Source organism: Balaenoptera acutorostrata, chromosome 15 (genome assembly GCF_949987535.1).
Source record: "Balaenoptera acutorostrata chromosome 15, mBalAcu1.1, whole genome shotgun sequence".
NCBI classification, from domain to species: domain Eukaryota; kingdom Metazoa; phylum Chordata; class Mammalia; order Artiodactyla; family Balaenopteridae; genus Balaenoptera; species Balaenoptera acutorostrata.
Window position 1 is genome coordinate 62,089,224 of NC_080078.1, and position 21,669 is coordinate 62,110,892.

The 21,669-nt window shown below is 46.6% G+C and overlaps 1 protein-coding gene across 4 annotated transcripts; it reads left to right on the forward strand.

The window, feature by feature from the left end:
• Nucleotides 1–2,898: 2,898 nt before the first annotated feature.
• C15H20orf96 (chromosome 15 C20orf96 homolog) lies at nt 2,899–21,426 on the forward strand. 4 transcript variants are annotated; one of them, XM_057530189.1, is made up of 10 exons: nt 2,899–3,177; nt 3,695–3,812; nt 10,831–10,943; nt 14,940–15,098; nt 15,595–15,694; nt 16,607–16,764; nt 16,845–16,946; nt 17,107–17,193; nt 17,911–18,029; nt 18,654–18,957. In XM_057530189.1, the coding sequence occupies exons 2-10, from the start codon at nt 3,785–3,787 to the stop codon at nt 18,841–18,843; spliced, it is 1,056 nt and encodes a 351-aa protein (XP_057386172.1). In that variant the 5' UTR covers nt 2,899–3,177; nt 3,695–3,784; the 3' UTR covers nt 18,844–18,957. The 4 variants fall into 4 exon arrangements, with proteins under 4 accessions (XP_057386172.1, XP_057386174.1, XP_057386175.1 ...); XM_057530191.1 differs by lacking the exon at nt 18,654–18,957 and adding an exon at nt 21,085–21,426 and having other exon boundaries at nt 2,903–3,177; XM_057530192.1 differs by having other exon boundaries at nt 2,905–3,177; nt 18,790–18,921.
• The last annotated feature ends 243 nt before the right edge of the window (nt 21,427–21,669 follow it).

The following is a 21,669-nucleotide window of genomic DNA, read 5'->3' on the forward strand; positions in this document are numbered from 1 at the left end:
CTCTAGTTGTGGCAAGCGGGGGCCACTCTTCATCGTGGTGCGCGGGCCTTTCACTATCGCGGCCCCTCCCGTTGCGGGGCACAGGCTCCAGACGCACAGGCTCAGCAGCTGTGGCCCACGGGCCCAGTTGCTCCGCGGCACATGGGATCTTCCCAGACCAGGGCTCGAACCCGTGTCCCATGCATTAGCAGGCAGATTCTCAACCACTGCGCCACCAGGGAAGCCCTGCAATGTCTTTTTATAAAAGTGTGATGACAGTCTTTCCCCAAAGTTGCTGAGTAGACTTCCCACCCCATCTCCTTGGTCAGACTTTTATCCCATGCCTATGACCAAACCTGTAATGGCAAGGGAAATGGGCCCACCAAGCCTAGCTCAGACCAATCATGACTACCAGAGCTGGAACTGGAGCTGGAACTGGGGCTGGGGCTGGGACCTGCCTCCTCTAAAGCAAGTGAGCACCTGAACAAGATGAGGGTCCGTTAGCTGGGATGAAGGGGAGGAATGGCTGTTGGGTAGACAACCCCCCAGGTCTACCACATATTGCTACCTCCTACTTCTTACTGGTTTCCTGGCAGAGCTTCCTTGCTGGAGTACTGTGGCTCTGCAAATCGGGTGCCTGACATAGTGATTCCCTCAGCCCTAGGGGCAGCTGGGAGGGTCTTGAATGGCCAGAGAATCCATGCTGATTGCTTTTGCCATAGCAGTCCCTTCTGTTGACCACAGCGTGCAGTGCTATTTATAACATTTTCCTATGATTTTTTTTAAAGCTTTTTAAAAAAAAAAATTGTTTAATTTATTTATTTATGGCTGTGTTGGGTCTTCGTTTCTGTGCGAGGGCTTTCTTCTAGTTGTGGCAAGCGGGGGCCACTCTTCATCGCGGTGCGCGGGCCTCTCACTATCGCGGCCTCTCTTGTTGCGGAGCACAGGCTCCAGACGTGCAGGCTCAGTGATTGTGGCTCACGGGCCCAGTTGCTCCGCGGCATGTGGGATCTTCCCAGACCAGGGCTCAAACCCGCGTCCCCTGCATTGGCAGGCAGATTCTCAACCACTGCACCACCAGGGAAGCCCCTCCTATGATTTTTAAGAGGGGGAGAAGGTTGGGAGCTCTGGCCTTGTGTTCTATAGTAACATTCCCCTATTGAAGTGTGAGTGCTTTCAAATTATTTGCTCCCTCCAATTTATTTTTTAAACTGGAATGCACTTTAAAATCTGTGTTCTATCTAGCAAGTCTGGGGTGTGGAGAGAGAACTGGAGTGGGGTAAGGGTGGGAGCTGGTACGGTAGTCCCAGAGTGAAAGTGGGGTATATGTTTGTATGGGTGGTGGTAGTAGTAAGCGGTCTTATTCCAGATTACTTTGAAGGTATTGCTGACAGATTTGGTTGTGGGATGAGGATGAGTCAAAAGATGAGTTAAGAATGACTGCGGGGGAATTCCCTGGAGGTACAGGTCCAGTGGTTAGGGCTCCGTGCTTGCAGGCAGCATGGTTGATCCCTGGTGGGGGGAAATAAGATCCCTCATGCCCTGTGGTGCAGGAGAGTTGGGGTGGAGAATGAAAAAGAATGACTCCAGAAAGAGAGTTGCCACTTTGAGTTGGGGAAAAATGCTTTTGGGGAAATATTCAGTGTTAGAGTTGCCTCTTAGGCGCCCAAGTGGAGATGTTGAGTAGGCAGTTGGATGTATGTGTCTGGAATTCGATGGAGAGGCTACAGAAGTGAGTCTGGGAGGCATCTAGAGTTGGCATCTGAAGTCACAAGACCGGAAGGGAGCACAAATGTAGTGAGAATGGACAGAGAAAAAGAGAGGGATCTGTCTGAGTCCTGGGGCGACCTGGGAGTAAAGGGAGAAGAGGAGAAACCAGGAAAGGAGAAGAGAAGTAGGTAGGAAGCAACACAAGAGAGTGGTTTGCTGGACACCAGTTTAGAAAGTGTGTCAAGGAGGGAATGATCCGTTGTGTCAAATGCTGCAGACAGGCTGAGTAAGATGAGGACTGAGAGGTGACCGTGGGGATTAGCAAAACGGAGGTCACTGGTAGCGTTGACAAGGGCAGTTCCAGAGGAGAGGTGGAGAGTGAAAGCCTGACTGAACAGGCTGAAAGGAATGGGAAACAGTAGGCAAACCTCTCTAGAAGTTTTGCTGTAACGTGAAGCAGAAACGGGAGGGTAGCTGGATGGTATGTGGTCGCTTTTTTTAATAGGAGAAATTAAAATATGTTGGTAAAGCGATGAGAATAATACAGAGGAAAGGGTGATGGAGAAAATGGGGAGAATTGCCCGGGGTAATATCTTAGAGAAAATGAGTGAGGACAGGATTCAGTTCACAATTGTAGGAATCGGTGTCAGTAGGCAGTTTACACATAGTCTCAGGAGGGAGGCATGTAGGTGGGTAAATGAAGTGATGTGAAATTGTGAGTTTACTGAGCCCCATGATTTTCCTCGTAAAATAGGAAGCAACGTCATTAGCCAAGAGTAAGGATGGAGAAGGAAGTGATGGAGGTTTGCTGAGAGAAATATGACATAATTCTTTAGCATGATAGGCTGGGCCAGCTGAGGGGAATTTGAAACCACGATGAGAAAAATGTGGAGAGAGCTACTTTTTCCCTTGCGATATTAGTTCCTCTAGGCGCTCGGTAGTCTGCGTCCGTTTCCTTGGAGACCAAGACAGGCAAGAAAGCGGCAGGTCTCGCTGGGAAGTTTGAGTGGCCTTGGTTACCGCGCGACCCACGCTGAGACAAGGAAGTTGGAGAAGCCGAACAAATAGGCATCCCAAAAGATCGGGGCCCCAAGGCCTCCGGATTCTTCTTCCATTCTCCCTAATGGCGCGCGTCTTTCCGAAGTACGTAAAAGGCGTATGGAGGGGCGGTGGACCGCGCATGCGTGCGCCCAACCTATCTCTGGCTGGGTCCTTACTGGGTGTTGTCCCAAGGTCTTTTGACCTCGCCCTCCCCACCCCTCGCCCCCGCCCTTATCTCCCTAGCCCCGCCTCTCCCTCGAGCTCTCCAGCTCCTGCTTGGCTTGTGTCCCTAGTGGATGAGGTTTCGGCTTCGAGACCCTATGCCAGTTTCATGTCTGCTGCTTGCATCCCGTGGGTTGGGAATGATGGGAGTTCTTTCCCGCCCCAACACTTTCTAGACTCAATCACGCTGGGATTTGCTCCACAGTCCCCCAGTTCCAGGTTCTGGTGAGTCCAGGAGGGCTAGGGAAGGTATGTGGGTGGGGCTTGCTGACCCTGGGCTTGCAGTCAGCTTTATCCAGGCCCGGCTCTGTCACGCATTTGCTGTGGGACCGAGGGCGTGGCTCTGAAGCTCAGTTTTCTCACCACCTATCAGGATGTAAGGGTGTATTATACTGTTCTCTATTTATCTCTGATTGCTTTCCTGTTGGGTCTTTTCCATGCCTTCTGTTTCTCACAGTTCTTAGCACCTCCCAGCCGATGTGCTTAGTAAATTCTGGCTGGCTGCTGAAAAAGTGATAGCTAACACTTACGGAACACTTACCACATGCTTTACAAATATCATCTTTTGGAATTTTTGTACCAACCTGTGGAGGTAGCTTTTATAATTAGATCCAGTTTACAGATGAGAAAATTGAGGCTCAGAGAGGTAAATCCACTTGATCAAGGTTACAGATATCTGTAAGGGGGGAAGCTGGGATTTGAGCCCATGAGCTGTGTGACTGATTTGTGTTATGTCTGGTAGGATTATGTTCCATGGCAGCAGTCCAAGCAGAAAGCCAAGCCATCTACTCTGCCTCCAATCCCACGAACTGTCAACACTAAGAAAAGCAAAATGAAGACCTGGACTACCATCCAGCCAGGTGGGCAGAGGCACTTGGGTGCTGGTGGAGTTGGGGGCAGGATGGAGTGGATGCTCTTGGCCCTTGGTGACAACATTTATATCAGGGTAGGCTAACTACTATAACAAACAATCCCCAGATTTCAAGTATTAATACAGAAACATATTTCTCATTTATGTCAAAGTACATTTGTGGATCTAGCGGGGAGGGAGTAATCTTTTTCACATGATCATTCAGGGATCTAGGCTCCTTCACCTTGTGGCAATGACATTTTTTAAGGCCTTGAAGTCCTCTGCTGGGTACTTTTGTATCCAGCAGAGAGAGAAGAGAGAGAGCAAGAGTATGGATGATCCCGTGGGTAGTTCTTTTTCAGGGCACAGACACACATCACTTCTACTCATATTCTAGTGTCCATAACTCAGTCACATGCCTACCCTTAACCACAAGGGAAGATGGGAAATATAATCCAGCTCTGTGTCCAGGAGGAAGAGAAAACAGGGTTTGGTGAACTTGGGATAATCTCTGCCACATCACTGTCATGCCTTCCAGGGGAGTTCTGAGGCCTTGGCTCAGGCAGACATGGGTTCAAACCTTGGCTCTGCCATCTACTCTCTTGGGAAAGTGAGAGAGATGAATGAGTTTTTGTTTTCTCATTTGTAAAATGAGGACACTAATACTTACCTGATAGGATTGCTGTGAGAATTAAATGAGAAGATCTGTGTAAAGCATTGCTATTCAGACCCAACACTCCTTTTAATGACAAATATTACAAATATTTTGTAATATTCCTTTAGTATCCTGAAATAAATGTCATAGATAATATAACCTACCTACATATATAATTTTTAAATATTAATTTAATACCATAACTGTAAAGGAAATGGGAAGTTATTTATAGTTAAATAAAGTATATTTCAGTATGTAAATGCTCAGGATGGAGTCCACTAGAAGACATTAGAAAGTCATCAGAAGCTTACTCATAGATGTGGAGTCATATGTTATGGTGAACATAACAGTTGCAAATGCAGAGTGACACACGGTGGGAAATCAGGGACTCAAATAACATACCAAGAGGGATTTTTCATTGCAACTGAGATTTCCAAAGTGGTGCCCATCTCTTGGTAAAGTTCTAAACAAAAAAAGCACAATTTTCCCTTGATTGTAGTTGCTTTCTTGGAAAATTCAGCATTATAGTAAAACCCTGAAAAATATTCTTTGTGGCTATATGTAAAACAGAGTCAGGTTCTGGGATCAGATTGTTATAAATAGGGGTTTTACCTATGTCATATCTAGTAGGACTTAGGAGAGTTATGCCAGACAGGAGAATTCTATGTTTTATGGGGTTGTCCTGTTCTGGAGGATGTCTCGTGTCCCTGGCCCCCACCTATAGATGCCAGTTGGGCCCCCAATGAGAACCCACAGATCCCCCCCTGCCAATATATCTAAAACACCCCTGTTGAGAATCATTGATATAAAGTGATGAGTACAAAACCTGGTGGTAGTGACAGAATTTTTGTCTTTGGTCCTAGACCCTATTCAAACAGCATCTACAAGGAAACTCTTGCCCTTTTCTTTCACTGGGGAAGCGGTGAGGTATGTAACAGACACAACCACAACCAGAACAAGAGCTGTTAACATATACCAAGCACTTACTATGTGCTAGATACTGTTCTCAACACTTTACACCTATCACTTCATTTAATCTTCCCAACAACCCCATGAGGTGAGTGCTGTTATCACCTCCTCTTACAGATGAGGAACCTGAGGCACAGACAGGTGTAACTCCCAGGGTCACAGGTAGGAGGGGCACGTCCAGGCTGTGATATTTGGCAGTTTGGCTCCAGGAGCCACAGTCAACCACTGGAGAAATGAGTAAAAAATAAATATAAAATGTAAAACAGTAAAACTTTTAGAAAAAAATATAGGAGAGAAAAATCTTTGGGACTGATAGCCAAGTGAAGAGTTCTTTGACTTTACACGAACAGCTGGATCCATAAAAGAAAAATGAAATAAATGGACAAGTTGGACTTCATCAAAATTTAAGACTTTTGTTCTTTTAAAGACTCTGTTAAGAGTATGAAAAGACAAGCTACAGACTTGGAGAAAATGTTTGCAAACCACATATCTGACAAAGGACTGCTTTGTAGAATATATTGGGAACCCTCAAAAGTCAATAGAAAAACAATTCAGTTAGAAAATGGGCAAAAGATATGAAGAGGCATTTCACCCAAAGAGGAAATACACATGGTAAATAAGCACATGAAAAGATGTTCAACATCACTATCCATTAGGGCTATGCAAATTAAACCACAGTGAGGTGTCACTGCACACCTATCAGAATGGTTAAAATGAAAAATAGTAATAATACCAAATGTTGGCAATGAGGAGAAACTGAGTCATGCATACATTGCTTGTGGGAATGTGAAATGGAGTCACCATTCTGGAAAAGAATATGGCAGTTTCTTATTAAACTAAACACACATTTCCCATAATGATCCAACAATTGCACTCTTGGGCATTTGTTCCAGAGAAGTGAAACTTATGGCCACACAAAAACCAGTGCAAAAGGATATCGAAAAGGATAAAATACCTAGGAATAAACCTACCTAAGGAGACAAAAGACCTGTATGCAGAAAACTATAAGACACTGATGGAAGAAATTAAAGATGATACAAACAGATGGAGGGATATACCATGTTCTTGGATTGGAAGAATCAACATTGTGAAAATGACTATACTACCCAAAGCAATCTACAGATTCAATGCAATCCCTATCAAACTACCACTGGCATTTTTCACAGAACTAAAACAAAAAATTTCACAATTTGTATGGAAACACAAAAGGCCCCAAATAGCCAAAGCAATCTTGAGAAAGAAAAACGGAGGTGGAGGAATCAGGTTCCCAGACTTCAGACTATACTACAAAGCTACAGTAATCAAGACAGTATGGTACTGGCACAAAAACAGAAATATAGATCAATGGAACAGGATAGAAAGCCCAGAGATAAACCCACACACATATGGTCACCTTATGTTTGATAAAGGAGGCAAGAATAAACAGTGGAGAAAAGACAGCCTCTTCAATAAGTGGTGCAGGGAAAACTGGACAGCTACATGTAAAAGAATGAAATTAGAACACTCCCTAACACCATACACAAAAATAAACTCAAAATGGATTAAATACCTAAATATAAGGCCAGGCACTATAAAACTCTTTGAGGAAAACATAGGCAGAACACTCTATGACATACATCACAGCAAGATCCTTTTTGACCCACCTCCTAGAGAAATGGAAATAAAAACAAAAATAAACACATGGAACCTAATGAAACTTAAAAGCTTTTGCACAGCTAAGGAAACCATAAACAAGATGAAAAGACATCCCTCCAAATGGGAGAAAATATTTGCAAATGAAGCAACTGACAAAGGATTAATCTCCAAAATTTACAAGCAGCTTATGCAGCTCAATATCAAAAACCAAACAACCCAATCCAAAAATGGGCAGAAGATCTAAATAGACATTTCTCCAAAGAAGATATACAGATTACCAACAAACACATGAAAGGATGCTCAACATCACTAATCATCAGAGAAATGCAAATCAAAACTGCAATGAGGTATCACCTCACACCAGTCAGAATGGCCATCATCAAAAAATCTACAAACAGTAAATGCTGGAGAAGGTGTGGAGAAAAGGGAACCCTCTTGCACTGTTGGTGGGAATGTAAATTGATACAGCCACTATGGAGAACAGTATGGAGGTTCCTTAAAAAACTAAAAATGGAACTACCATACGACCCAGCAATCCCACTACTGGGCATATACCCTGAGAAAACCATAATTCAAAAAGAGTCATGTACCACAATGTTCATTGCAGCTCTATTTACAATAGCCAGGACATGGAAGCAACCTAAGTGCCCATCAACAGATGAATGGATAAAGAAGATGTGGCACATATATACAATGGAATATTACTCGCCATAAAAAGAAATGAAATTGAGTTACTTGTAGTGAGGTGGATGGACCTAGAGTCTGTCATACAGAGTGAAGTAAGTCAGGAAGAGAAAAACAAATACCGTATGCTAACACATATATATGGAATCTATAAAAAAAAAAAAGGTTCTGAAAAACCTAGGGGCAGGACAGGAATAAAGAGGCAGACGTAGAAAATGGACTTGAGGACACTGGGAGGGGGAAGGGTAAGCTGGTATGAAGTGAGAGAGTGGCATGGACATATGTACACTACCAAATGTGAAATAGATAGCTAGTGGGAAGCAGCCACATAGCACAGGGAGAGCAGCTTGGTGCTTTGTGACCACCTAGAAGGGTGGGATAGGGAGGGTGGGAGGGAGACGCAAGAGGGAGGAGATATGGGGATATATGTATATGTATAGCTGATTCACTTTGTTATACATCAGAAACTAACACACCATTGTAAAGCAATTATACTCCAATAAAGATGTTAAAAAAAAAAAGGTGATGTGGTGTGTACACACACACACACACACACACACACACACACACACACACAGGAATACTACTCAGCCATAAAAAAGAATGAAATAATGCCATTTGCAGCAACATGGATGGACCTAGAGATTACCATACTAAGTGAAGTGAATCAGAAAGACAAATATCATATGATATCATTTATATGTGGAACCTAAAATATGATACAAATGAACTTATTTACAAAACAGAAACAGACTCACAGACATAGAAAACAAACTTGTGGTTACCAAAGGGGAAAGGTGGGTATAGAGATAAATTAGAAGTTTGGGATTAGCAGATACAAACTACTATATATAAAATAGATAAACAACAAGGTCCTACTGTATACCATAGGGAACTATATTCAATATCTTGTAATAAACTATAATGGAAAAGAATATGAAAAGTATATATATATATATATATATATATATATATACACACATATATATATATGTATAACTGAATCACTTTGCTGTACACCAGAAACTAAGACAACTTGTAAATCAACTGTACTTCAATTTAAAAAAGTGAAAAAAAAAAAAGTGCATGAAAGTTTCAGAGTAGCCTTATTCATAATACCCCCAAACTGGAAACAATCCAGATGTCCTTTAATGAGTGAGTAGTTAAACAAACTATGGTACATCCATTCCATAGCATGTAGTACTGTTCAGCAAGAAAAAGGAAAGAACTTTTGATACATTCACTAACTTGGATGAATCTCCAGAGAATTATGCTGAGTGAAAAAAGCCAATCTCAGAAGTGACATACTGTATGATTCCATTTGTATAACCATCTGGGAATGACAGAATTTGTAGAAATGGAGAACAGATTAGTGATTGACAGAGGTAGGGTGAGCATGGAAGGGGAGGGAAGTGGGTGTGGCAATAAAAGGCAGCATGAGCGATCCTTGTGGTTGTGGAAATGTTGTCTTTCAATGTCCTGGTTGTGATAGTGTACTTAGTTTTGCAAGATGTTACGGTCGGGAAAAATTGGGTTAAGGGAACATAGGATTTCTCTGCATTATTTCTTAAGTAAATGTAATCTGAATTTATTTAAAAATAAAAAGTTTAATTACAAAAAAGATAAATCAGGGCTACCACCATTAATGAAAAGAAATACTCCTTATTAAAGCGACAAATCTTCTTAAGTATTTAAGTTCAACTTAACAAATGTTATAATTTTTAAAAACCCTTGTGAAGGGGGTTTTGGAAGTTGGTTAATTAAATTCTCCTAAATCGTTTAAGCCACCTTTAAAATTTAATATATTCACTCTCATTTTCAAAAAGTTCACTTGTTCTGATTAACAAAACCACTGGGTATTTAATGTAATTCTTGTATATCTAATAAATAAACTTCTAAATATGGATAATCTTATGTTCATTTAAAAGTTGTGGTAATTTATACACATTTAATAAGAGTGTATTAAACCTTTCAACTTAAAACAAATCTAAATCAAAATCTCACTTACACATTTTAAATTAGAACCACAAAATTAATCTATTAATCACTCCATCTCTCAAACAATACAATTAAATACCAGATACATACAGATAATTCATAACTTTAACACAAAATTACTCTAATTTACTTTGTCACTTCAACACTTAATACTAAATTGAGGATATTGATCCATAAAAGAAATAATATTTTTCAAAAATGAACTGGGTTGCACCTCCAACAGAGATGTTGGCGGGGGCTGACAAGGCAGCAGCAACGTTTGTGATGATCTGTGTGATTTGCCTCATAACTGCACAGGACGCGTGGAGAGGAAGCAGGGATTCTCAGAACATGCCCTCCGAATGCCTTTTTCTTATCTGAATTATTTTCGTGTACTTCTCATCTGGCAGGACCACAGCTTTTACAGGTATTCCGGAGACAGCTGGTTAGCATTTTGCATGGCTCCTGTGCCTTTATCTGATGCTGTGGTCCTGATCCCAATTCTCAGGTCATTGGTAATAACAGTGACAACTAGTAATTTATATTTAGCACTGAATATGGGTTAGGCACTATTCCAAATACTTTATAGTAACTTCTTATTTAATTTCACTACAACTCTGTGAGGTGGGCATGATGATTATTTCTGTTTTACAGATGGGAAAGCTGAGGGACAGAGGGGTCATGTGACCTGCCCAAGGTCATATAGCTAGTAGAAGGCAGAATCCAGATTCAAACCCAGGCTGTCTGGTTCTTTAGTTGTTGCTGTTAACCCCTACCCCTTCTGAGCTTGCCACCGGCCAGCTTGGTGGGAGAGATTGGGGATGTCTGGCCATCTCCTGCTGCTACCCCTCTCCTCCCCTCTGTTCAATCCCACAGTCACTGTGGTATGTGGAAGTCTCCTAGGCTTCTCTGTCCTTTATAACAAGGCTCAGAGTGGGGCCTGGGAGCTAACTGATGGATGTGAGCTTCATTCCTCAGTCTCACTGTTGTACATTATAAGGACATGAGTGGATGGCATTGGGGTCTCTCATGGCTGGTGCATTCCCTGGGACCTGACCCCAGATCCGCCTCTACCCTCACACTCTCTCTGTCCTTTCCTATACCCTAGGGCTGCAATCCAAGCCCACCTTGTGGATGACAAGCCAGCCGAGGAATCCACTAGAACTGCGCAGAGGAAAATTGGACTCGGGGAAGACACAGACCAAAATCCGACTAATGAGAGTATGAGGGGCATCTTTCCACAGGCACCAGGGCCCAGGGCAGGGGGCGGGGGATGGTGATAGCAAACATGCACTGAGCACTTCATGGGTGCCTGACTTGACTCCTCCTCCTCACAGCAACCCCGTGGGCACACTTATCATCATCCCTCTTTTACAGATGGGGAAACTGAGGTGCAGGGAGATGACACAGACCACGCAGCTAGAAAATGCAGTACCAGGGGTCAAAGCCAGTTAGGCAAACAGCAGTTTGCCTTTGTTTTTGTGTTTTTTGGCCGCGCTGCAAGGCATGTGGGATCTTAGTTCCCTGACCAGGGATCGAACCTGCGCCCCCTGCATTGGGAGCACAGCGTCTTAACCACTGGACCACTACGGAAGTCCCTTGCCTTTGTGTTTAAGACTCAGAAAAATGATCAGAATCACTTTTTTTTTTTAACATTAATGACTGCAATGCATTAAAACATGAAATATATGAACATCTATGAAAGAACAAATAAAACCAACTCGCTCTTCACCTTTGGAGGATCCCAGAGAAACAAATCAGTAATTTTTTTTTTTTTTGACTTAAAACGGTAGAAATTTATTGTCTCACAGTTCTGGAGGCCAGAAGTCCAAGATCAAGGTGTTGGCAGGACCGTGCTCACTCTGAGCAGAATCACTTTTTATTTTACTGCATTAGGAACACAATTTAGTGGCTTGTTCATTTTAAAATTTCCAGTAAATTAGCCTTTCATGGAATACAGTGCATCTTAAAGCGAGGCTTAGGAGCTTACTATTAAAAATTTTCACATCAACTAATAGAACTTTTGATAATTGATTTTCTTACCATCCATTACTTTTTTATGGCTTCTGAACATTGTTTCAAAGTATTTGAAATGACTAGAAGAAGAGGGGGCTTTTGTGTTCATAGGAGAAAGTAAAATACTAAATACTATAAATACTACAAAATACTGTAGAAGAACTCTTCTTCAGGAAAGTTTTTAGTATGATAAGTCAATGAACAATGACTGTTATATAAAGAAATAGGGAAAAATGTATTTGCCTTGAAACCTTTTTTTCCCTTTAACCTTCAATTTTGCAAAAATGGTCTAGAGGCAGCCCTGCATTCGTAAAGTAGGAACTCATATTTCTGATGTTATTTTTATCCTGACTTTAGAAGGGTTTATGTGTTTTTGTTTGAAACATGAACTTGGACAATTGGCTCTAAAACTTGTGCTCCTAACTAGTTCCTAATACTGTCTCTTGTAATCAATCATTCATTTGTTTAGTCAACAAATATTTGAGCACCTACTATGTGCCAGACCCTGTTCTAGGTGTGGGGATTCACCAGTGATGTGGCCTCTGACCTTAGGGAGCTCACATTCTACTGGGGGAGACAGACAGTAAGTAAGACAGATAAAAATGTAATACGTGTAGTGAGGATAAGAGCTATGAAGAAGTGTAAAATAAGGTTAGGGGCTAAAGAGGCACAGAGGAGGGAGTGGCCATGACTGTTTTAGGAGGGTGGTCAGGGAAGGCTGCTAAGGTGGTGACATCTGAGGGGGAATGTTCCAGGCCGAGGAACTGGAAGTGCAAAGGCCCTGAGGTTGGTGTGAGGTCAGTGATGGGCCAGGTGATGAGGAAGAAAGATGGTGGGCTGTGGGGGGGGAAGGAGATAGCTTGTATACAGCCCTGTAGTCCATGATTAGGCTTTGTGTTTGTATAGAGTAAGGCAGGAAGACCCTGGAGGATTCTGAGTAGAGTGGGGATATGATCTGACTTAGATTTTCACAGGAGTCCTTGGGCTGCTGCTGCTGTGTGCAGAACAGGCTGTGGGGACAAGGGGGAAACAGAGCAAGGGAGCAGAAATGACTCAGTTGGTTTGTTCTTGGATACGAAGTAGGATCCTGACTCTGCCCCTCAGCCTTAGGACAGTCACTTATTTGGTCAACAACTCCTGAGAGAATGCCTGCAATGTGCCAGGCACCAAGCCGGGTGTTGGGGACACAGCTGTGAACACGGCCCTTAGAATTTGTGCTGTGATGGAGCTTATACTTTAGTGGGGAGACACATAATAAATGAATTAAAACCCCCAAAGAGTAGTACTCATCAGTTTATTCAACCCATACTTATGGAGCTCCAGGCACTGTCCTGTGTGCTGGAGATACATACAGCTGTGACAAAACAACCAAAGCCCCTGCCCTCCTGGCTGTAAAATTCTAGTTGAGTAGACAGACACGAAACAAGATAATAAGAAAAACATGTTATGTTTGGTAGTGATGAGTCCTAGGAGAAAAATAAATTGGGAAAAGGGGAGACATGATTACAAACTGTAATTATGTAATTACAAATTGGGTAAGGGTCAGGACCGACACAAAGCAGGGTTTCTACCCTAGAGCTGGTGGTCAGGGAAGATCCATTTCTAGAGCAGAGGTCATTAATTCTACACTTTATCAGAATCACCTGGGAGTGGGGCTCAGTGGGCCCGAGACTCAGAGACTGGCATTTTTCACAAGATGCTTCTGGTCCCTGTGGGCCATATTTGGAGATGTTTTGGTCTGGAGATGTGAAGGCAAGATGGTGGAGTGGCTAGGAGCCCAGACTTCAAGGACAACGGCTCTGCGATGTGTGACCTTGGGTAAGGTACTGCATCCCTCTGACCCTCAAGTTCTGCTTCCCTAAAGTGGGGATAATAATAGTCCCAAGTGAGGTAGTGCATGAGAAGTGCTTAGCATACTTTAGAGTTCATAATAAGTACTCTGTGCATTTGCACTATTACTCATTATTGTGTGAGGAATATGGGAGCTGAGGGCTAGGAAGAGGTAGTTTCTAGCAAAGGACAGAGAAATGAGGAAGAACAGAAGGAATAAAGACGAGAGCACATAGCCTGGCAGAGGTGGAGGGTGAGAACCGGTGAGAACGGTGACTAGTCACTGAGTGTGTGAGGCGTGCCACTAAGTGGCTTGATTGTGAATATTACCTCATCTGTTTTTTATAGCAGCAGCTCTCTGAAGCGGGTATTAGTTTCCTAACCTACAGAATGAGTATAGCAGGGTTCTGGGAGGCTGACTGACTCGCCCAGGTTCCCTTAGGTGGGAAGTGGCAGAGCTGGCATTTGAACCAAGGTGTGTCGAGGCCTAACATCCAAGTCTTGATCACTGTGAGGTTCAGCCACGCCTTGCAGCTTTAGGCCCACTCAGTTCCTCATCTTAGTGTAGTGGAAAGATAGACATTGGGAGTCAGAAGTCTGCCTTTCGAGTTCCGGTGCCACTATTTCCTGGCTGTGCAACTTTGGGGCAGTCATGTAACCTGCCTGAACATCCACCTATCAGTAAAATAGAGCTGGGGAACATAGGGTTGTTGGAGGGTAAGCGGATACCCTGAGCCGCCTGCTGAGTGAGGAGCCCTCAGCAATTGTTCTTGTTGTTATTATTATTGTAGGTTATGTGTACCTGCTTGGGGGCCCTTAGGCAAGTCCCTTAATCCCTTAGAGGCTCATTCTTTCCCCAGGGGCTGTTGTATGAAACAGTCCTCACTCAGCTCAGCTGCCTGACGAGAAACGGTAGCGATTATCATCCACTCTGCCTCTCCTGCTTCTTCTCCAGACAAGGCCCGTCTCCTCGGCCATCATCTTTCCTACTTGGGCGTTTTCTATTATTGCTAGTACTATAGTTCATCGATTCTAAGAAGCCATTGATAATAAGGCGTACCTTTATCTTAATTACCCACTAATAAAATGTTTGTCAATTAGACTGTAACACGCCACCAACTGTAAGATATATCCCCACCTCAGAGTGTAAAACTATGGGAAAATGGGTGTTTCAGAAAGGATGAAATAATTCAAGGTGCTCTGACCCGCAGACAATGGGGAACCGCCGCCCAGCTCGGGTGGCATTTACCAGTCGAGGCCGCAAGGGGGCGGATTGCGGCGGGAGGGAAGTGGTCCCTAGGCTCCCGGAGGTTCCGGCCAGCTCCGCGCATCACGGAACACTGCCCCCCTTCCCTGTTCCTCCGCTTGCAGACGACGCTCGGGAACCGGCGAACCGCGCACCAGGAGCTCTGCAACCACGAGGACTTCCTCACCAAGCTCTGTGGGGAACTGATCAAGACCATCCAGGACACGGAGGACAGCTCGGCCCTGAAAGTGCGGGTGATGCTGCAGCAGCAGGACGTCTTCACGGTGAGCCCCCACCGTGGCCCGGCAGCCCTGCCTCTGCCCTGCGTTGCGGTCCAGCCTGCGACGCCGCCCTCCTGAGCGCTTGGGCGCCCTCTCCTGCTTTCTCCCGGCCTCTCCCGGCTTGTTGCGCAAACTGCTTCCTCCATGTGGAGGATACATCTCTTACACACTCCGCAAGCCACCACCCCAACCCCCACCCCCACCCCCCGCCCACCTACCTGGGTTTTGGAATCAGACTGGGGGTGGTGGGGGGGTGGTGGGGACTCATCCCCATCAGCACTTATTAGCTGGAAGACTTTGAGTTAACCTTTGAGCCCTGTAAAACTGGGGCACAACAGCACCCACCCCAAGAGGAGTTCTGCCTGGCACACAGTATGTGTGGGGTTGGGTTTGGAGACTCCTCTGAGGAAGTGCTGAGTCCTCTGACAGTCTGTGCTTTGGCCGCACCAGTGGAGGCTTGGGGTGAGCTGACCCCCCTCCCCGCCCCCCACTCCCACAGACCATCGCTGACATCTTGGAGTACTCAAACAAGAAGAAGCTGCACCAGATGCAGTGTGAGCTTCAGGAATGGGAGGAGAAGGAGGAATCCAAGATACACAGTAAGAGTCCCTGGGGCTGACTCCTTGACCCTCGCCTGGCCCTCTGGGGAGGTCAGCTGCTGGGCATTCCCCCTGCACCTCCCTTTCGGAAACCATCAGGCCCATCACGTCCCTTCTGAGGCCGATGGGACTGCTAAGATGCACAGCTGACAGCTTACTTATCAAGCACTTAGCACTTGCAGGCCCTATGTGCTTTGTTTATATGGGCTCACTCTCCATCATTCCGACTACCTGTAAGGCAGGGAAGTTTTTCTTTTCTCCCATTTTACAGATGAGACAACTGAGGGTAAGGGAAGTGAAGTAGCCTGCTGAAGGTTATACAGCTAGGAGCCAGCATCCAATCCCAGCCTCCCTCTTTCTTGCCAGGGTCCCTCTGGGAGTCAGTGGTTGGGACAGGTCACTGGCCACAGACCTGCTGAGCCTGTGGTTTCTTTCCCCTGAGCAGACTAGAAGCCTTCTGAGGGGAGGGGCGGTGTGTCAGGCAGCCTCAGACGCTGGGGATCCCCTCCATGGAGGGTGGCAGGATAGACTGTCTTAATCCTGCCCTGGTCATGTCTTGGGAGCCAGTGTTGCCCCATTTCACTGGGCTCATTGCCTTGGGAGCATGTGTATGAGGAGACTGAGGTCCAGAGAGGGAGGGTCTTGGTGAGGGTCATGCAGTGTCAGTGACAGAGCCGGGGCTTGCCTAGGGATCTTGCACGGGGATAGTTTCTTTCCTACCCAGCATTGCCTCTTCTCCTGTGAAGGTAAAGAGCTCTCTAGGGGCTTAACTGTCCACCACCTCCCAGCCTTGTGTGAACTTGCTTCAGCCCAGACCCCAATTCATTGGACAAGGAGAGCTTTGCCTCTTGGGTCTCCCCAGAGGGGTTCTTGAGGGAGGATCCTGCCTTCTGTCCCTCCTGATCTCTTCAGACCTGGAGCAGCAGGTGGAACAGCTGGATGCCAAGATCGAGAAGGTCCACAAGAAAGTGAGCTTCGTGAGCACTTATAAGGACCGTGAGTATGCCATCAAATCGGTCCAGGTTGCCAACCTTGTGCGCCAGCTGCAGCAGGTGAAGGACAGCCAGCAGGTAGGTGAGCCCATGGCCTTGCCTCGCCAGACCATGTGGGAGGCAGGGCTGGTGGCCAACACCCTCCTGCTGACCCCCAGGATGAGCTGGATGACCTCAGTGAGATGTGCAGAATGGTCCTGGCGTCTATGTCCAACCAGATTCAGAATAAGAAAAAAAACCTTCTGAGGTCTCTGGTCGTGGTGAGTAGCCAGCCACTGTGGCAGGTATCCAGGTCCTGCCCCCAGCCCTGCTTTTTTCCCTGTTCTCTGCCTCCAGGCCCCCCACACACCCACCGTGCTACCCAGTGCATGGTAGCCCCTGGGGCCAGACTTGGGGGCCAGACCTCTCCTTCCTCTGCAGAAAATCCAGCATGTTCATCAGGAGGCGCTCCTGCAGAAGACTTGGAATAGCCGGGTCATATTGAAATACATGGACAAGTTCCGAGAAGTGAGTGGGCAGCAAAGGTGGTCGTCACCCCTGGGCTAGAGCAGGAGGGTGGGTGGTCCCCAGGACCTGTGGGAGTCAGGCTTGTCCTGATCTGGCGCTCATGAGGTCTCTGACTCTGGTGTTAGCCTTCCTCCTTGGCAGTGCCATTAATGCCACTTATCATTCATCTGAGAAGGGGATTCATGCTGGCCTAGGGTTTGCCTCATTAACCAACACCAGCGGCCATGACCCATCAGCAACATCACCAAGCATCACCACACGACCATCACTTTAATTTCCCTACCCAACCCCGGTCTTCACCTCTGAATTCTTGTCATTGAGCATCACTCATGACCAGTGTTAATGAAGTCCACCATCACCACCCGCTGGCGGTAATTTTTGTTATCTTGCACCTTCATCAGTTATCCAAGTGAATGGCCTTCATCATCTCCACCAGGCCCCATTAATTCTCACTGTCAAGCGCTACCACCCATTTGCAACCTGTCTCCATTCTCCACGATCCCCTCACCCTTTCCAGCACCATCAAACATCGTCAGTAACTTGTGAGCCAGCCCTGCCCTGCACAGCGAGGCCCCCCCACCTCTGGAGTCCAGAAGTCCCAGTGACAAAGCCCAGGCCATTTCCGTAGATGAATGAGGAATAATCCTTGTTCATTTTGCCCTTTTCTCCCTTTGGTTGGGGAATGTTTCGTTTCTCACTTTCCCCTGCTCTCCTCAGTTTATAGACCATTTTGAGGAGGAAATACCCATATTAAGGGCTGAGATGGAACAGCTCCAGTTTCAGATCTGGGAACCCCGAGAGATTGTATTTGCGGACATTCTGCTTCGGAGATCCAAGTATGTGATCCTTGTGTAGCTACCTCTTAAACTAGCCATGCTCTGGACTCGAAGAAGCTCTCTGTTCTCGGGGAAGGCAGCCTGGTGGAGAAGGCAGGAGGCTGGGTTTTTGCCTTGGCTCTGCCGCTGACTGTGTAGCAGATGTGACCTTTCCTATCTTTGGGCCTTAGTGTCCCGTCTCTGCACAGCAGGCTGAGTTAGGTAATCTCTCTGGACCCTTCCAATTCCAGATTCCATGTTTCAACCAAGTGGGTACACCCCTAAGCTCCTGGGGTGTTCAGGAAGACAGTGTTGAGTGGGGTGGTCGGCTCCAGAGAAGAATGGCCTGGAAGGCACACTGCAGGGAGAGAAGGGTGTTCTCTCTGTGGGGCAGAATTCTGGGCCCCAAAGGAGGGACTTCCCTCCTTCCAAAACCAGTTCTCTGCCTGCCCTCCCTTGGGTCAGGCCCTCTGGGTCTGAGGGTGAGGATCCCACCAGGCCACGCCTCTCTATGTGGGGCAGATCTTACCATCTGCAAATTATTTTTCTTCTTCTTAGCTTCTGTGTCTATCTCCTCTTCCTCTCCCTTTCCTTCCTCCTCCTCTACCTCCTATTCTTCATTCTCCTCTTACTTTCCTTAAAAAGTACTGTCAAGTTTATGATGTGCCTATGGAGCGCCAGGCACTGTGAGTGCAAGCAACCCTTGGCTCTGCCACCATGGAACCAAGGAGGGGCCCCGACATTAATCGGTAACGAGCCACCGACAAATGTCCCGTTGCAGCTGACCCCAGAGCTGCTGAAGCAGAGGTACGGATGTGGCCCTGGCAGAGCGTAGCCCGGACAGAGAGGAGTCTGGAGGGTCAAGAGAGGTTTCCCTGAGAATGTGACAGTTTCAACCAAGGTCTGAAGGATGATGCGTACAAGTTCACTGGGCAAAAGGGGCTGAAGGAAGAACATTTCCAGGTGGTGGTGCTGGCGTCTTGGGGGTGTGGTGAGTAGGCACCGTTGTCCTGATCTGAGCTCTGAACACCTTGAAATAAGACTGAAAGGGGCAAGGCAGACATGGGCCAGACTCTCACTTTTATTCTGATAAAGCTGATTTTAGAGAATGTATCAACAGCTTCTATCTCCAGGTATGTCGGCTTCCGAATACTGAACCCAGAATTAGGCAAATCGAGCTCCTTGGTCAGCTGTGTTGGAGCAGTGGAGGGTGTAGTCCTTGCAGGCTGCTCGTTGCTGAGAGAGAACAGGGCAGGGCTACCCATGCCCCATCCTATTCTCCAGACTCACTGTTCAGGTCATTGTACCCCTTTCCAGGGGCAGAGTGAGTAAAGAGAGGCCAGGAGCAGTATGCCTGTTGATGCCCTTCCACGGGCAGGGAGACACCAGGAATGGGACGAAGCTTCCTCCTCCTCAAATATGGGAATGACGCATCCCTAGGCAGAGTTTCTCCAACCAGAATGTGCACAGGAATCACCTAGCGATCTCGTTACAAAGCAGATGCTGAACCAGTGGGTCTGGAGTGGGGCTCAGGAGTCAGCATTTCTGAGAAGCTCCCGGGTGAGGCTGATGCTGGCAGCCCCTGGCTCACAAGCCGAGCAGTGAGGCTGTGGAGGATGTGCGGTAGGAGGGAGCTTGGTGTTCACCAGGAGCCGAATGAGGCTGGAATGCAGAGTGATGGGGAGGGTAACGGGGAGGAAGCAGGACAGCTCAGCCCCTAGGAACCTCCATGCAGGGCCCGGTAGACCGAGGGAAGAGTTTGGTACTTGACCCTGAAAGCAAAGACATTTTAAGCTGAGTGGTGACATCAGATTTGCATTCCAAGAAAAGTCACTTTGAAAAGAGGGTGGAGAAGATATTGGAGAGGAGCCAGAGGAGCTGCTGGGAGTCTGGTTGGGTGTGACGGCAGTCGTGTGTGGAGGCGGTGGTTGGGAGTGACTTGGCCAGGGTGGGTGGCAGAAGGCAGAGGAGAGATGGATGGAGTGGAGAAGTATTGAAGAAGGTAAATCCGTAGCCCTTGGTGATATTTGGATTTGGGAAGTCAAGGACAGGGAGGTGTCAAGAATGACCCCTGGGTTTCTGGCTTTTGTAACAGGGTGGGTAGTGGTGCCCGATCCAGAGAGAGGGAAGGCTGGGGCCGGGGGGGTGAAGGATGCTTGCGCAGGTCAGTCAGCAGTTGACTGGGACACTGAGTTTAGTTTGCAGAGACCTCAGCATGGAGCTGTCAGGTAGGCAGTTGAGGGTATGAGTGTAGATATCAGAAGACAGATATTGACTGGAGATGGAAATTTGGGCATTGCCAGTACAGAGATGCATTTTTTTTTCACTATTATTTTGAACAATTTCAAATATACAGAAAAGTCGAGAGAGTATTATAATGAATACCCAGTTACCCATCTAGATTTAGAAATAGTTATATTTTTGCCATATTGGCTTCATCTTCATTTCTTCCTTTTTCTTTCTTCTGAAATGTTGTAAATTGCATACATCCTGACATTTCATGTCTAAATACTTCAGCGTGCATCAGTATGTACCATGAGAGTGGGTGAGAGAATTGGGAGGGAGAATGTAATCCTGGAGCCTTATAAATGTTCTGCTGGTCACTGAGATGGGAAAATAGTGCAGATGGGAACCCACTGCTCTTGCTACTTTTATGGAAAGAATAATGCCTGTTTTTTACTGAGCACTTATTACATGCTGGCATGGTCTCATTTAATCTTCCCATCAGTGACTGAAGGTGGACCCTCCCCAGTTGACAGATGAGGAAACGAGGCTCGCCTGGGGTCTGTCACATAGTGAGTGCTTGTTACATAGGTGCCCAGTGAAGCCCAGAGGCTGAGAGAGGAGAAGCAGTGTGCTCAAGGTGACACAGAGTTAGGCTTCCCAACCAGTCATCCTGACTCCAGAGAGAGTGTTCATCCTGTGGGGCCCCAGCACTTCAGAGGTTGTGTTTTGGGCTCCCCAAGCGAGTACCCGTGTTCTAAAGAGCAGGGCTCCTCTGAGGCCGTGCTCCCCTACTTGCAGCTCTGGCGCCCCTGCTTGGTGTCTCACAGCCCTCTTTGCTTTTTCCTACCAGGTGCACCCCTGACATGGACATTGTCCTCAACATCCCTGTGGAAGAGCTGCTGCCCTTCTAGATGGCGGGGCCATGGGCCACCCCTCCCTCCCTGGTCTCTTCCCCACACCCAGAGCCTTGAGTTCTCTCCTTCCAAGACCACGTCCCCATTCAGACCCTGGTCTGCAGTTCCTTCCTTCCTCATACTCCCTCCCTCCCTCCTTTCCTTCCTTCCGTTCTTCCTTTTTTCTTTCCGCTTCCTGCGTCCCCCTCTCCCTCCATTCTTTTGGTTGGTGCTGCTACTTGAGCCAGGTAGGAATTCCTAGTCAAGTCCTTTTTACCAATAAAGCTGGGTTTGCCTTTGCTCTTTGCCAGTGCCTGGGGCTTCCTGAGAAGCCTAGGTAGGAATGGATTTTGTCTTAAGATTAGGGATGGGCAACTGTGCTGCCTGCATCTGGGGCTCCAAACTTCTTGAGAAGTGCTGGAGCGCCGCCCCCTGCCTGAGTCTCCATGGTTCTGGGGCTCCGGGCCACCCCCTCCCTGGTGCAGTGACTCCAGTTTCCCACCTGATTTGTGCCCAGACCTGTTGAGGCCAGTTCCGGGGTG